The sequence below is a fragment of the Branchiostoma floridae genome, chromosome 6, assembly GCF_000003815.2.
Source record: "Branchiostoma floridae strain S238N-H82 chromosome 6, Bfl_VNyyK, whole genome shotgun sequence".
Lineage (NCBI taxonomy): Eukaryota > Metazoa > Chordata > Leptocardii > Amphioxiformes > Branchiostomatidae > Branchiostoma > Branchiostoma floridae.
Genome location: NC_049984.1, coordinates 23,461,123 through 23,475,358, shown reverse-complemented (window position 1 = coordinate 23,475,358; position 14,236 = coordinate 23,461,123). Strand labels below are relative to the sequence as shown.

General features: G+C 42.0%; 1 protein-coding gene across 1 annotated transcript in view; it reads right to left on the bottom strand.

Moving 5' to 3' along the window:
- Positions 1–399: 399 nt before the first annotated feature.
- Positions 400–14,236, bottom strand: part of LOC118417763 (NEDD8-activating enzyme E1 regulatory subunit-like) — a 46,313-nt gene continuing 32,476 nt past the window's right edge. The window contains exons 9-22 of the mRNA XM_035823468.1: positions 14,061–14,123; positions 9,428–9,491; positions 8,321–8,412; positions 7,394–7,453; positions 6,897–6,957; positions 6,615–6,687; positions 6,123–6,198; positions 5,548–5,587; positions 5,318–5,404; positions 4,798–4,890; positions 4,101–4,144; positions 2,314–2,384; positions 1,975–2,024; positions 400–900 (exon numbers count right to left, since the gene is read on the bottom strand). Of these exons, the coding sequence (XP_035679361.1) occupies positions 791–900; positions 1,975–2,024; positions 2,314–2,384; positions 4,101–4,144; positions 4,798–4,890; positions 5,318–5,404; positions 5,548–5,587; positions 6,123–6,198; positions 6,615–6,687; positions 6,897–6,957; positions 7,394–7,453; positions 8,321–8,412; positions 9,428–9,491; positions 14,061–14,123 (984 nt within the window). The 3' untranslated portion in view covers positions 400–790. The remainder of the gene's footprint in view (positions 901–1,974; positions 2,025–2,313; positions 2,385–4,100; positions 4,145–4,797; positions 4,891–5,317; positions 5,405–5,547; positions 5,588–6,122; positions 6,199–6,614; positions 6,688–6,896; positions 6,958–7,393; positions 7,454–8,320; positions 8,413–9,427; positions 9,492–14,060; positions 14,124–14,236) is intronic.

Below are 14,236 nucleotides of genomic sequence, written 5' to 3'. Positions count from 1 at the left end.
GCTCATTGAGTCACATGTTCTGTTTATTCATTTAACCAGGGGTCTTTTCAATGTACTCTGGGTGAAAATCACTGTCTCACTATGATCCAAAATGACTCAGAATCTATACCAACACAGATGAACTTTCATGTTATGTGCTTTTATGACTACTGATAGTAGCGAACATTTTTTTTACCATGCTTCGTAAAGCATGATCTCCAAGCAGATTCTACGGTAGCATAAGATAGTATCAAAAGCTGGCAGATCTAGAGGAGTGAAGCCGGCCTTGGAGCGTGTTTGGCTGCAGTACGGCTTCACTCCTCTGGCAACTTATGATACTATCTTATGCTACCGTATGATCTGCTTGAAGATTAGGTAAAGCTAGCGGTGCTTAGAAAAGTGGACGCAAGCTTGTAGTGGTAGTATAATACAACAATGATTATTTTTCATTGTATATTATGAACCAATATGTAAATGCGCAAGGCTTCTAGCTTGCCTATTCTACACACACCCGACATGGGACAACAAATATTTATGTTTTGAAACTTCAAAAGATTTCCATCGAGACTGACAAGTAACCGTAGCTTACTTGCTATCACAATAGCTTCCAAATATCCTCTACAGTAACTTCATACACATCTCTGCATGGATTTCTTTATACGAATATATCATTATAAGTTCCAAAACATTGCTACAATACAGTCCCACAGAAACATCAAATCCGTAGGCATTTTCTTGCACTGAAAACAAATCTCGTTTCTTATCCGAACACAGAAGTAACTGCTTTAAGAGTGTTGCACAGCTTAGTAGATCAGAGCGTGTAGGTGGCAGAGGATGAGTTCATAGCATTGTAGATGTAGGTGTTGTTGAAGGGCACAAACTGCTTGGTCACCAGTTTGATGACTTCTTGAGCTGCAGCTCCTGTAGTAGTAGTCAAGAACAAAATCAAATTATCACAACAAAATTATTAGAGGAACATTGGAGAAAAGAAAATGACCAAAAGCATCCTCCTACGCATGGACATCCAACGGCGAAACCGCCTGTCTGGATGTATCCTGCTTTTTCAACTGTCACCCTGTGGGCATCGCCACAAACCCTGTGGGCGTCGCCACAAACCAGCCAATCAAAGAATACTGTAATTCCTGATTTTTTCAATGTACTGTTATGTTCACAGTTTTCACGGTGACGACTGTAACGTGAACTTATCATTACCGATAAAAAATAATTCACAGACTTTTTTCATGCGCACTTGCCTCGACAGTGAACATTTAGTTCCGAGAACAAGTTCAATTTTCTCAGACCGTGAAAGTTTGGTGCCGTGAAGATAAAGTAAATTACAGTAGGTCTTTCAGTTTTCAAAAGGGATCTCTCATATATAAGGGTAAGCTCATTAATATTTATATAAAGCAGGGCAGTCAGGAACTAAGGGTGACGAGTGAGAAAGCAGGGTACATCCAGACAGGTGGTTTTGCCATTGGATGTCCCTGTGTAGGAGGATGGACAAAAGAGACTCGGCAGGCATAATAGGTTTAGTCTGGGTACCATCCGGGTAGAATTCGCTCCTATGTTCGCTTCTTCTACCCATCTGGGGACCTGTATATTCAAACCTTTAGGTGGTTACGTCAGTTAATGAGCAAATAAAGGAATACTATTAGGTTCTAGATTCAATGACAACAGGCCCCACCACAAGCTGATGGAGGCCATTTCAAGTGTTGGAACACCTGTTCCAACCCATTCCTTAATTCGCTCTTCTATAGGGACCAATCAGCGCCCAAAATTTGGACGATTCCAGACGATAGAGATGTCAAGGTTCCCAGATGGAACAGCAGAGAAGCAACTGTTAGACTATAAAAGTTGTACATAATACTAAATTGTAGGTTTGGATTCTGGGCTAAAATGGCACCATGGATTTACAGTGAAGGTTTACAAAATATGAATTTCGTAGCATGGTAAAATTTGATAGCTCATCACATTGACAGATTACTTTGTCCTTACCTCCCATGAAGGCAGCTACTGAGTGGAGTTCGGACCCTCCGTATCTGCACCTGTGGTGGGAAAACATGCAGAATATGTTGACATGGGAATTGATCACGTTACAAGTTTTTATCAATAGAGGACACCAAATTTTTTCAACTTTTGGCCCATTTTGATTTGTTTCTATTATGATGGGAATGTCAGTTGAGGCGATCCGACCTGCGGTTGGGCTGGTAACTCTTGTGATACAGAATGCATCATTTTGTTTATCATCATCAACATGTACAGGTAAACTACAACTATAACATCACTTCATCAATGGCTTTAGTATACAGGTAAGATATAAAGAAGAAGACTCACATTTCATGTACATATTCATCCTTGATATAAGGGCTGAGACTCCACTCCTGTAACAGCCCACACATGCATGCCTATAGGAATAAGAAATGATAATAAGATGTAAAAATTATATTAGAATCAGTACTGTATTTAGGATATGTAAAACTATACCAGCAAAAATGATCTAAAACCAGTTAAGCTCACTGAAGAGCTATTTTTCAACTGGTTGTGACAGACTTAAATCTCGCTTATAGCAGCCCGCCCAACATCCGCCGGCCCCCTAGAGGGGCCAGTTACAGCCCTGGACAGCGGGAGTTTGCGTTACACAGACTAGTGACAGAGAAGACAATAGCAATATTGTACAGTATTAAATTTCACTAGCTCTTTTTGACAAGCACAATGAACAATGGACCATGGCTTAACGTCCTGTCCTAAGAAACTTCCAGTAGCATGCAAGTCGGGTGAGCGACACAGCCGGAATTCAACTCATTGCTCCTTGGTCTAGAGGCAGAACTGCACTGGACTATGCACGCTACATACAGCTGTAGAAGCCAAATTCAATGTATCTTTTTATCAATCTAGAAGAATAACTGTCATTTACTAGATTTAGATGTGGTGCTGATAAATATTTCATATTATGTCGCCAACATATTTATGGTCTAATGATTAGATATTGTTTTCAGCTTTCTCAAGAAAAACTAGAGTTCCACGAACACACACCTTTGCCAAATAAACCAGGTTTGTTATGTAGAATGATGTCTGTAGACAAATGCGTTACTCATTTCATTTTCTTTATAATTATATGCTTAGAGTTGGTTTATAAAATTTCGGCATTGATTATGCAAATTAGATCCCAAGTTACAATTAATTGATATCAAATTGTATCATGATCATGATGATCCTTTGATCCATTCTTGACTTATTCTCTTTCAAAGTCTTTAAATACACCTCTTGCTCTCTTCCCTCTTTCTCAGTTACATATGTGACAACTTTGATGAAAGTACTATAATGGAATGTAGTGAATTTGTAAAATATCCTCATTAATTATGCAAATTAGCTGATGATTTGCATAATTGGTATCTTATTATGTAGGTCTTCACTTACGCTACCTACATACCAAAAAACATGATGATCCGTCAACATGTTCATATTTTCTCATTAATTATGCAAATGAGGCCATAATTTGCATAATTGATATCTATCAACATTTCTCTCCTTCCCAGCTACATACAATGTATGTGACAAGTTTGAAAGTCCTATCATGGAATGCAGTGGATTTATAAATTTTCCTCATTAATTATGCAAATTAGCTGTTGATTTGCATAATTAGTATACCATTATGTAAGTCATCACTCATTCTATCTACATACCAAAAATCATGACGATCCGTCAGCACGTTGTAGAGTTATTCTCGTCCAAAGTTTGAAAGGAAACCGGCGCCTGCAGTTCCAAAAAAGCCGCTAGGGGGCCCAAACTCACAGCACTTACTCTCTGCCTCAAGGGCTATCTACCACTCAAAAATCATGATCACAGCATGATCACAACAGGAGATATCAAAAATTGAGGTTCTGCTGCAGTACCTTAGCAAGCCGCTAGGGGACCCATTATCGAACTTGACCTTCGTTTTCCCAACCCCTACCCAACTACCAAATATTATCGGGATCCATCCAAGACTTCTTGAGTTATGCTGTTAACACACAGACAGACAGACAGACAGACACACAGACTCACAAGCCCAAAACATAACCTTAGCCATTCTGGCAAAGGTAAAAATGGTCAGGTGTGCATGAAGAATTTTGTTGACTCACCTTCAGTTTAGGGATATCAGCTTCAACTTGATCATCATAGTAACCTATCAAAAGACCAGAATGTTAAATTGAGTTCCACGATCTCATACTTGCATCAAATATTAACCTTTTTGAGAGACAAATCATGATTCTACAGGATTAAGCAAATAACATCCTCGTTTGCATAACTAATATCAGTTAATCATTGTCTATACCCAAATAATACAAGTTGTTCAATGTATTAAAGTCTTATCTTAGATAAGAAAGCTATTAGTAATTGTAGCATTCAATGTTGACAACTAATCATCATTTTATCATCACTCTATCTTATAGTCTCTCACAAAAACAGAAACAGTCAAGGCATCAGTTACATTATAGTTAGTGGTGCATAGACGGTGCATAGGGCAATGCGCATCTCTGTTTCAGTAGCCCTGGGCCACACAATGTTTGTGCAATTACTAAAGCAGGGGGTTAGTCCACTTAGTAGTGGTGTGTGTGTTCAACTACCAATCTCTCTCTTTCCCAAATGCTGAGTGCTGACCAGAGATAGTAGCATGTACCATTTCTTCCAAGTCTTTGGTATGACTCGGATGGGGATCAAACTAACGACCTATTGAATTCATGGCAAACACTCTCATCAATTGCACCAGATTTTCAGTCAAGGTACACAATGTATTAAGAACACAGAAATGTCCAGAGATTTCCACCTATATCTCACCTGGATATCTGCCGTATTGCTGTTGGAACTTGTCCACAGCCCTCAGCATGATATACAGGGTGATCTCACTGTCTGGGTTCTCCAACTGCACACCTGGAGAATATACAGGAATAGACTTAATATATATCATTCACCTGTCCTAAAGGACAATATCCCTACCTGCCACATAAATCAGAGCTTGAAAAATTTTTGTCCTCTGTGTACTGTCAGGTTTCACTTTTGGTGTGACTGGCTGGAAGTGAGCGGGAAAATGGTGTCAATCACATTTGGGTCAGCTTTGTGAGAGTGACAGAAAGTAAAGCTCAGAAGTGGTAGAACTAGTCATTTTTTCAGACATGATAGAGTAGGTCATGAGATCAGTAGAAGAGCCTGCTAGTATGGGGAGGTATGGGTTTTGGTCTGTTTGTGGTAACGTTATATTTAGCAGTTGTAAATTTTCCATTATATAGTTATTTCTGTTTCTAAAGAAAGTGTGATGAGAAAAAAGGGAAAAAGTCTGAATTTATATAACGAAATTTACCCATTTCATTCACACAGGCCTTCTCTGGGTTGTACTCTTCTTCCAATGATCGAGTCCTCACCACTCTCAAGAAAGCTGCATTCCGGCCTGCATGGATGGATGTAATGATACATGTAGTCTGGTTAAATAAAAAATATGAATATGCTTTAAATTTCATTTCTTTATTTGAGTATTAAAAAAATCACACAAAATTACAAACTAAACCGAAACAGCACAGATTGTCTACTCACAAAATAACCTTATGGCCTCTTCTGAAATGCAGTGTGACGGCTGTATGGGAAGGCAAAAAATACGAAAGTATCACTGAAATGATACATCGTGATAATTGTTAGAATGAAGGTGGTCACTGCTAACAGATGATTGGGACTGTTTGTTAGCAGCAACACCTATCTGCAGTGTATGTAAAATACCCAGTCAGTATTGCCTTGAGGAAGGTGACAGATGGTTACCAAAACATTGTCTGTTATTCAGTCTGTAAATGCAGAAATGTTTGCGATGGTTTTATGTTCGCAGTTTTCACTGTGGCCACTTCACCACAAACTTAAAACCAGTGGCGAACATTCTTTTCATAATAGTTTTTGCCTACAGTCTATATGATGTTACCGCAAACACTCCATTTTCCCGCTACCGCGAAAGTAAATCCCTTGAACTTAAATGCCTTACAGTATACAAAATATACAAAATTAAACCATTTGTCTCAATGGTACTGTGTAATGACTCAGCTTAATGATACTTTGTGAAGAAATGACTGGAGCATTGACTTATCACACATCATCTTAATCTTACATTGGGTACAAAAGCTTACCCTTCCAATGGAAGACAAGATCTGAGTAACTCTGGAGGCCACCACTGAAGCATCCTGTTTAGCCTGGTCCCTGTAGCTGTAAAATATGCAAGAACGACAACTCTTATTCATCATTGAAGCTAAATCTACATGACTTATTATCAGTACAAAATTTCGGAAATAACAAAACTAAACTGAAGAAAACACAGTCTGGTGCTTTATCTTGAAATTTGCAACACCAGTAAGGAGCACCCCCTAGCAACACTTCTCAGAAGTACAGCTCTTGCTCCTGCCTTCAAAGTTGTTTGCTTTGGTCCACTCTCAACAGAAACTATAGCGTTATACATAATTGTATACTCCAGTGAGCAGTGACTGTTGGAAGGTGACCAAAGCTAACAAGGCTACATGCATTGGACAACATACAATGCATGCAGGGTACAGGTTGAATCTTGACTGGGACAACATATTTCCATGTATGGTATGCAAGGGTCACGTTTATAAACATTAACTTACATGTTTTGAAGTTGGATGTACCGCTCAGAGTCTGCAAACATGTCTGGAATGGCCCCTCTAACTGGGAGGGCTCCTGAGAGAAAATGTGTACAAAAGTCATTGAATTTTTCAAACTGAGTGTCAACTTTTACCATATGAACTGACAACTTGTAAAATGTTAGTGCAGATAATTAACATTCATTACAAATTATAGCCAGTCTGCACACAATTTTGTAGTTTAATCTGACAAAATAGGAGAAGACACAAGCAAGTAAGACTTCTAGGAAACAAAACAAGTCTTACCCTTCCCTTCATTTTCTGCAAACTCTTTCAATGCTTTTGTCATCACAAAAAAGTCTGAGCTCTGCAAAAAGAGTTGAGAATGTTTTTAGGTACATGTAAGTTTCATGACAAAAACATAACTGCAAAAACTCAATCAAACAGTCTACCGAAAACACCACCTCCCCATGAATTAGTAGCCTCTTCCATTGACTCCATGACCTGGACTGTCATGTCCGATTAATGACTAGTTCTACCATCTATGAACTGCACTTCCTGCCAATCTGGCAAGTCCAAACTTTGTGGTCATCTTCCCACTTACTTCCTGGCACTCTACTGACAGTACACACACAAAAAAATATCATGCAAATAGATGTACCAAACACAAAGATTGCATGCACAGAGTCAATCTCTTTGGGTTTGGTCTGGTTACTAATAGAAAAAATGGTTTCCACAAACTGTATACTTTAAGCAATTCTTTTACAAACTTCTTTAAGAGTCAGATGAAGTTTTTCACATACCTCTGCATTAAGGTTCCTGCAGCCTTCATCCTCAAATAAGGTCTGGATCTCACTGGGAATCTGTGAGCAAAACATGGGGGTTATCACAGATGGATGTGTTTGTGTTCGTGCAAAGAGGTTATATATAAACCTCCTTGGTCTGTGTGTGCTTATTTCAAACTTTGTTTATTCATGAAAAGCCCACCTTTTGCATGAGGAAATGGGTATGAGTCACACAAAATAACAATATTACACAGTCATACAGATAACATTAACAGTTACGTATATCTGAATCATTTAATTGATAATATTTTCTGTCAAAGATTTTGAAGTCAAATAGGACTGGTATATCGGTCTGGTGATTCTCTTGCCAAGTCAAACACATTTAAAAAAAATCATAGCATTCTGTTGAGCAGTAATACAACATGCATGATGGTTTTCCGCTAGCTAGTAATTGCAATTGAACTTCTCCACAGCTCATATACTTTAGCCAAGCACACCATTGGTTAACCCTAATTTTTTCTCAAAAAGTATGTTGGGTTCTAGTATAATGAATATACACGTAACTGTTGAAGATACTGTGGATTTCTACAAGGTGAAGACACTGGATTCCGAACAGGATTACTTTCTCAGGGGAGTGAAAGAGGCCTTCTATATCAGAGGCCATCAACCCTCAACCAAGACGGAGGCTGATACAGACTACCGATTACCTTTGACCCTTTGCTGACATCACACTTCCGGTCTGTATTTGTGACATACATGTAAGCTTTGGGTCATTACAACTTAAAAAAGATCAGAGGACTGTTCGAAAGCTTGTTAGTAAGCACTTATTTATTTTAATGTGTACAGTAACTGTGATAAAGTTTTAAACTGTATCATAACTGTTGAAGATGGTATGATCTTAGCTACAATGTTAAAGACATTAGAAAAACATTCCTCAGTTCTTACCCTAGTTGGTACCAGAGCTGTGTTGGTGTGTCTGATGGCTTCTTCAAAGTTCTCCTCCGGCTCTCCTGGCCCCTCCTCATTCTCCCACATTCCTGTATGTGCACACAACAAAGGATAAATTCTTTTTGTTCTTTATTGGAAAAAGCCTGCTATATAATACTATGGTTAATATACCCCAAAGTAAAGTTCTCACCAGTCTTTTATAGTTAAGAGCTACTATACTATGACTAGTGCTTCTTAATCTGGCTTTCCTGTAGATGGATTTCGATGAACTTTCCGATGAATTTGAGGGAATTGACAAGTTAGTGGTCTTTGAATTCTGACAATTCCTCGAAGTTCATCCTCAGGAATACCAGCTTAAAAAGCACTAGTCATACTGGATGGGGAATTCAGATCACTGATGTCACATGATTCAATCATCAGGTGAGTAGCCGTCAGTAAAATCTGGATGATTCCAGACGTTAGAGATGTCACGGTTCCCAGATGGAATGGCAGAGAAGTGACTGTATATAGTGTATAATAGACATTGGAGCAAACTACTGTCCCGATGGCACCCAGTAGGGCTGGGTATCAGTACAGCATACTGGTACAGAAACATTTTTTTCTTATTGGACCTGTCCAGAAAAAACGGACCTGAAAAAATTAGGTGGAACGGATGTTGGACTGATTAGAAAATTAACTGATTATTTTATCAGGTATTCACACGTTTTTGGCGCTTGCAGGTGGAAGAAAATAAGAAGAGTGAAGTAGAATAGGGTTTATAGTAATTTCTAAATTTTACAGCCAATCGTACAGGTGCAGTTAGCGTTGTAGGATTTTAAAACGCCAGTGTAACTTGTAATACTCCACCAAACAGATTTCTTTGCAGTGAAATGGACCATTAATATGAGTCATACTGAATCAGGTCCAGGTTCAGGTCCGGACCAGGACCTGATCCTCTGGACCTGAACCGGACCTGGACCTGAATTTTCTGTACCGGTACAACCCCTAGTACCCAGGCTACCTGGGAACAAAATACAGCAGCACAATCCCAGCCAGTCACTCCCCATGTTTGCTAGGCATTTATCCATTATGTAGATGTTTTCCCTCAGTAAGCATCTGTCCTACCTTTCCTCACCATCTCCTTGAAGACACCTTTCTCCTTGTAGTTCTTGGGCATATTTCCTTCATGCTGAAACAAAAAAATAAAACTCAATTTCCTTAAGCAATCTGCATGATATTGACATCTACTGCAATGTATTCTCACATTAGCATCATAATTTGATACTTTGAGCGGTAAAAACCAGCCCAGAGACAAGTCGCACGAGGATATTCCTTATTATTGTACCCCCCAAAAATAAGGACTTGATCTGGAATCTTTGTGCAACTCATCCCTGCGCTGTTTTTAACGGCTCAATTTATGAAATAATGATGTAAATGTGCTAAAATAGTGCATTAGATGTCAACATTATTGTAGGCATCCTTCCATCTTTCCAGATGATGGTAGCGCTCTGTATCAGGTCACGGTGGTTGACAGCGTCTACTGTGGCTCTGTAGACCGATCCTGGCATGGCAGTCGCGGCCACAGTTTGGACATATGAAGGCAGAGGGGTTCCCCTGTTGCGGTTTCTCTTTGCGTTTGCGTCTCCTTGACTCAAGATGCTCTGTACGTCTTTCCTGGCCCTTTGCAAGACCATCCTTGACCGTGTGACGCCATCTGTTGCGGTCTGCTGCAATCTGTTCCCAGCTAGCTGGGTCAATGTCAGTTAGCTTCAGATCACGCTTACAGACATCTCTAAAGCGCAGTGCCGGTCGTCCTACTGGCCGTTTTCCTGTCGCTAGTTCACCAAACAGGATGTCCTTCGGGATGCGTCCATCTTTCATTCGGGATACGTGTCCCAGCCAGCGTAGACGTCGCTGACAGAGGAGAAGATGGATGCTCAGGGAGCAGGAGCGTTCCAGAACAGTGGTGTTGGGTACTCTGTCCCTCCAAGAAATCCCAAGAATGCGCCTTAAGCAACGAAGATGGAAGCTTTCAAGGCGGTTTTCCTGTTTGGCATATGTAGTCCAGGTCTCGCTACCATACAGAAGCGTACTGAGTACACAAGAACGGTATACTTCAAGTTTTGTGTTAAGCGTCAGGTGGCTATTGTTCCACACTCTCGTTCCGAGCTTGGTCATCACGCCTGCCGCCCTAGCTATCCGTCTGTCAATTTCCTTGTCTAAAGACAGGTTGCTAGTAACCGTCGATCCAAGATACGTGAAGTGATCTGTCACTTCAAGCGCTTCCGAGCCTATGGTGACGACGGGTGGCTGTGGAACATCCTGGCCCATGACTACTGTTTTCTTTATGCTGATGGTCAGCGCAAATTCACTGCACGCATGGGCAAACTGGTTGAGCAACTGTTGCAGCTCATCTTCAACATGTGTGACCAGTGCTGCATCGTCGGCAAACAACATGTCCCTGATCAGTACTGAGCGGACCTTTGTCTTGGCTCTCAGTCGGGCCAGGTTGAACAGCTTCCCATCACTGCGGGTGTGTAGGTGGACACCTTGAGTTGAGTGACCGAAGGCAGACTTCAACAGCAGAGAAAAGAAAATCCCGAACAGGGTCGGGGCCAGCACACACCCTTGTTTCACACCTGACCGAATTGCAAAGGGCTCAGAGGTTTCCCCGTCGAAACTGACCACACCCTTCATGTCCTCATGGAAGGAGATGATGATGTCTAGCAGCTGTGGGGGACAACCAATCTTCCTCAGCAGTTGGAATAAACCTCTTCTGCTAACAAGGTCGAACGCCTTCGTCAAGTCGATAAAGGCGATGTATAGTGGCCTCTGCTGTTCGCGGCACTTCTCCTGAAGCTGACGTACGGAGAATATCATGTCAGTTGTGGACCTCTCGGCTCGGAAGCCGCACTGGGATTCCGGGTAGACCCGGTCTGCCAGAACCTGGAGCCTGGTAAGGACCACTTTGGCAAAGACTTTTCCCACAATGCTTAGCAGAGAGATGCCTCTATAGCTGTTGCAATCCGTACGGTCTCCCTTATTCTTATACAGAGTGACTATCTTGGAGTTTCGCATTGACTGAGGTACTTTGCCCTCTTTCCAGCATAGACGTAGTAGCTCATGTAGTGGTTCCAGCAAGACAGATTTCCCACTCTTTATGATCTCAGCTGGGATATTGTCTTCACCAGGCGCTTTCCCATTTGACATGGAATCAATGGCTTTACTCAACTCCTCGATGGTAGGTTCAGCGTCCAGCTCTGCAAGGACAGAGAAGTCTTCAATATTGTCAAGTGCATCTTGTGAGACTGAGTTTTCTGTTGAGTAAATGTCCAGGTAATGTTCTACCCAACGTGCCATTTGTTTGTCTTTGTCAGTGATGATCTCTCCTGACTTTGCTTTGAGGGGTGCACTCTTTTTAATTGGTTTGCCCGTGGCTTGTTTGATGCCCTCGTACATCCTCCTGATGTCTCCAGTTGCTGAAGCAAGCTGGATGCGCTCTGACAACAGGAGCCAGTAGTTGTTTGCACAACGACGTGAGACCCGCTGGGCTTCGTGTCGGGCAGCTTTTAATGCTTGTAAGTTTTGACTGCTGGGATTTTGCTTGTAGGAAACCAGGGCTTTGCGTTTTGTATCCATGACAGGTTCCAACTCTGATATGTATGCTTCAAACCAGTCTGTATTCTTTCGCTCCTTCTTTCCATACGACTGGGCTGCTGCACTGTATATGGTTTTGCTCAGTGTTTCCCACCTGTGCTCTGCATCCTGTGGTTGGATGTTGTTCAAAGTTCCTTCAAGGCATTCTAGAAATTTCTGGTTTCTGTCAGGTAGCATAGTCTTACTGACGTCAATTTTAGGCTGACCTTTCTTCTTCGTGTGGTGCAATTTTTTAGGTCTTAGCTTTATCCTTGCGGCAATAAGAGAGTGGTCAGTATCACAGTCTGCGCTGTGGTATGCTCTTGTATTGCACACACTGTTTAGGGAAGTACGTCGTGTAATGACAAGGTCCAGCTGGTGCCAGCGTTGCGACCTGGGGTGTCGCCAGGATGCTTTGTGAATAGCTTTATTCTGGAAGAAGGTATTTGTTACACAGAGATTGTGATAGCAGCATAGCTCAAGGAGTCTTTGTCCATTTTCGTTCATTTTTCCAATCCCATGATGTCCTAGCACAGTCTGCCATGACTCATGGTCCGTGCCCACCCTAGCATTAAAGTCACCTAGGATGAAAATGTGCTCTGATACTGGGATTTTCTTAATGGCACTGTCAAGTTGCCCATAGAACTGGTCCTTGACTTCAGAAGTAGCCTGTAACGTTGGAGCATAAACACATAGAAGGTTGACAGGACCCTCGTGCGTGAAGAGACGTAGGGTAATGATCCTTTCTGTGCCCCCTGTGGGTGGTTCTATCATGTGCAGCAAGGTATTCCTGACGGCAAAGCCGACTCCGTGTTCCCTAGTTTCTTCCATACCTTTCCCTTGCCAGAAGAAGGTGTAGGAGTCCTCCTTAAGGGATCCACTGTCAGGGAGGCGTGTTTCTTGCAAGGCAACTATATCTATGTTCAGTCTGTAGAGCTCGCGATCAATCGCTGCAGTCTTACGGATATCCTCTATGACCGTTAAGTCATCTGACAGGCCGGTACGCATGGTACGAACATTCCAGCTACCGATGCGAATGGGTTGGGTCTTTTGTCTTCTCTTTTCCTTACTTTCTTGTTTGTCTGGTGCGCGACATACGATCCACTTGTCGAGTAAGACTCTAAGCTCCAAGCACCCGATGAAGCAGGCAGATCGTGACGGGTCAGTACCCAACTGGCCGGGGGCTGCCCGGCTTAAAGCGGGCGGTGACTGACCAATAGGATTACGAAGATCCTTCCCACTGTCGAAGGCAACCCGTGGCGTCCCGCTTTACGTCAATTTAGCAAGGACTTATAACCCGTAAACTGCTGTCTCCCGGTTTGTTTCTCACCCCCAGTGATGGGGGCGACTGGAGTGGCCTCTCCAGAGCGCTAGCCTGGGCAGGTTTATGGAGGACCTGCGCTGCCCAAAAACACAACAGGACCCCCCTCTCGACCTCACCGACGTGGTCCAAGGGAACGCGAGGCGTGACACTTGGCGTTGGTTTGGCTGCAGGAGTTGCCGGAAGGATGACAGAGTTTGACAGCCAACCGCCTCACGTACTCCACTCCGGATTTTCTCTCTGGGTTAACTCCCGTAGCCTTTCCCAGGACTGGGTATAGCCGCAAGGCAGCGGAGGTTTTTGAATCAGGGTTTTCCTTCCCCAACATTATACAGACTGCCTTATTCAGAATATTTCCACTTTTAACAATGTGATATTGCTTAGGTTGCCTTTAAGTTTGTTTTCAGACAATTTTTTTACTTTCTTGTTGTTACATTTCACAACAGAAGTCAATCATCAGAGATGGCAGACTTCAACCCCTTACCCACACAGACTTGTAACCCTCCAAGTCCCACAGTGGATACATTGTACGCTAAAATATACATGTCTGGCGTCAATACATTGTAGATACTGCGCAGTGTAGATTTAAACACACCACGAGGGCCAAAATTGACGATTGTACTTTTAAAAAAATAACCACAGAACTACTCATGATGCTTTGATCACAAGACTTTCGTATGAGACACATACACGTACACAGACGGACACGCGCACATGTACACATACACACAGACATCAAAAACAATACCTCCATTTTTCATGGAGGTAAATATGACTGCTGCAATATTCATTCTCTCTTACCTCTTTCCTCCACTGGATCAAGTTCTTTAGCAGGATGACTGGGAAGGGGGTGTGGCTGTGATCCTGTGAAAGGTCAGAGGTCAAGGTTAAACACACTCAAAATCCAGGGGACGAAAATAGGACAAAATTTCAGATACATTGTAATTTAGTCCAGGTTAAGGCCTGGACCTGGGCCT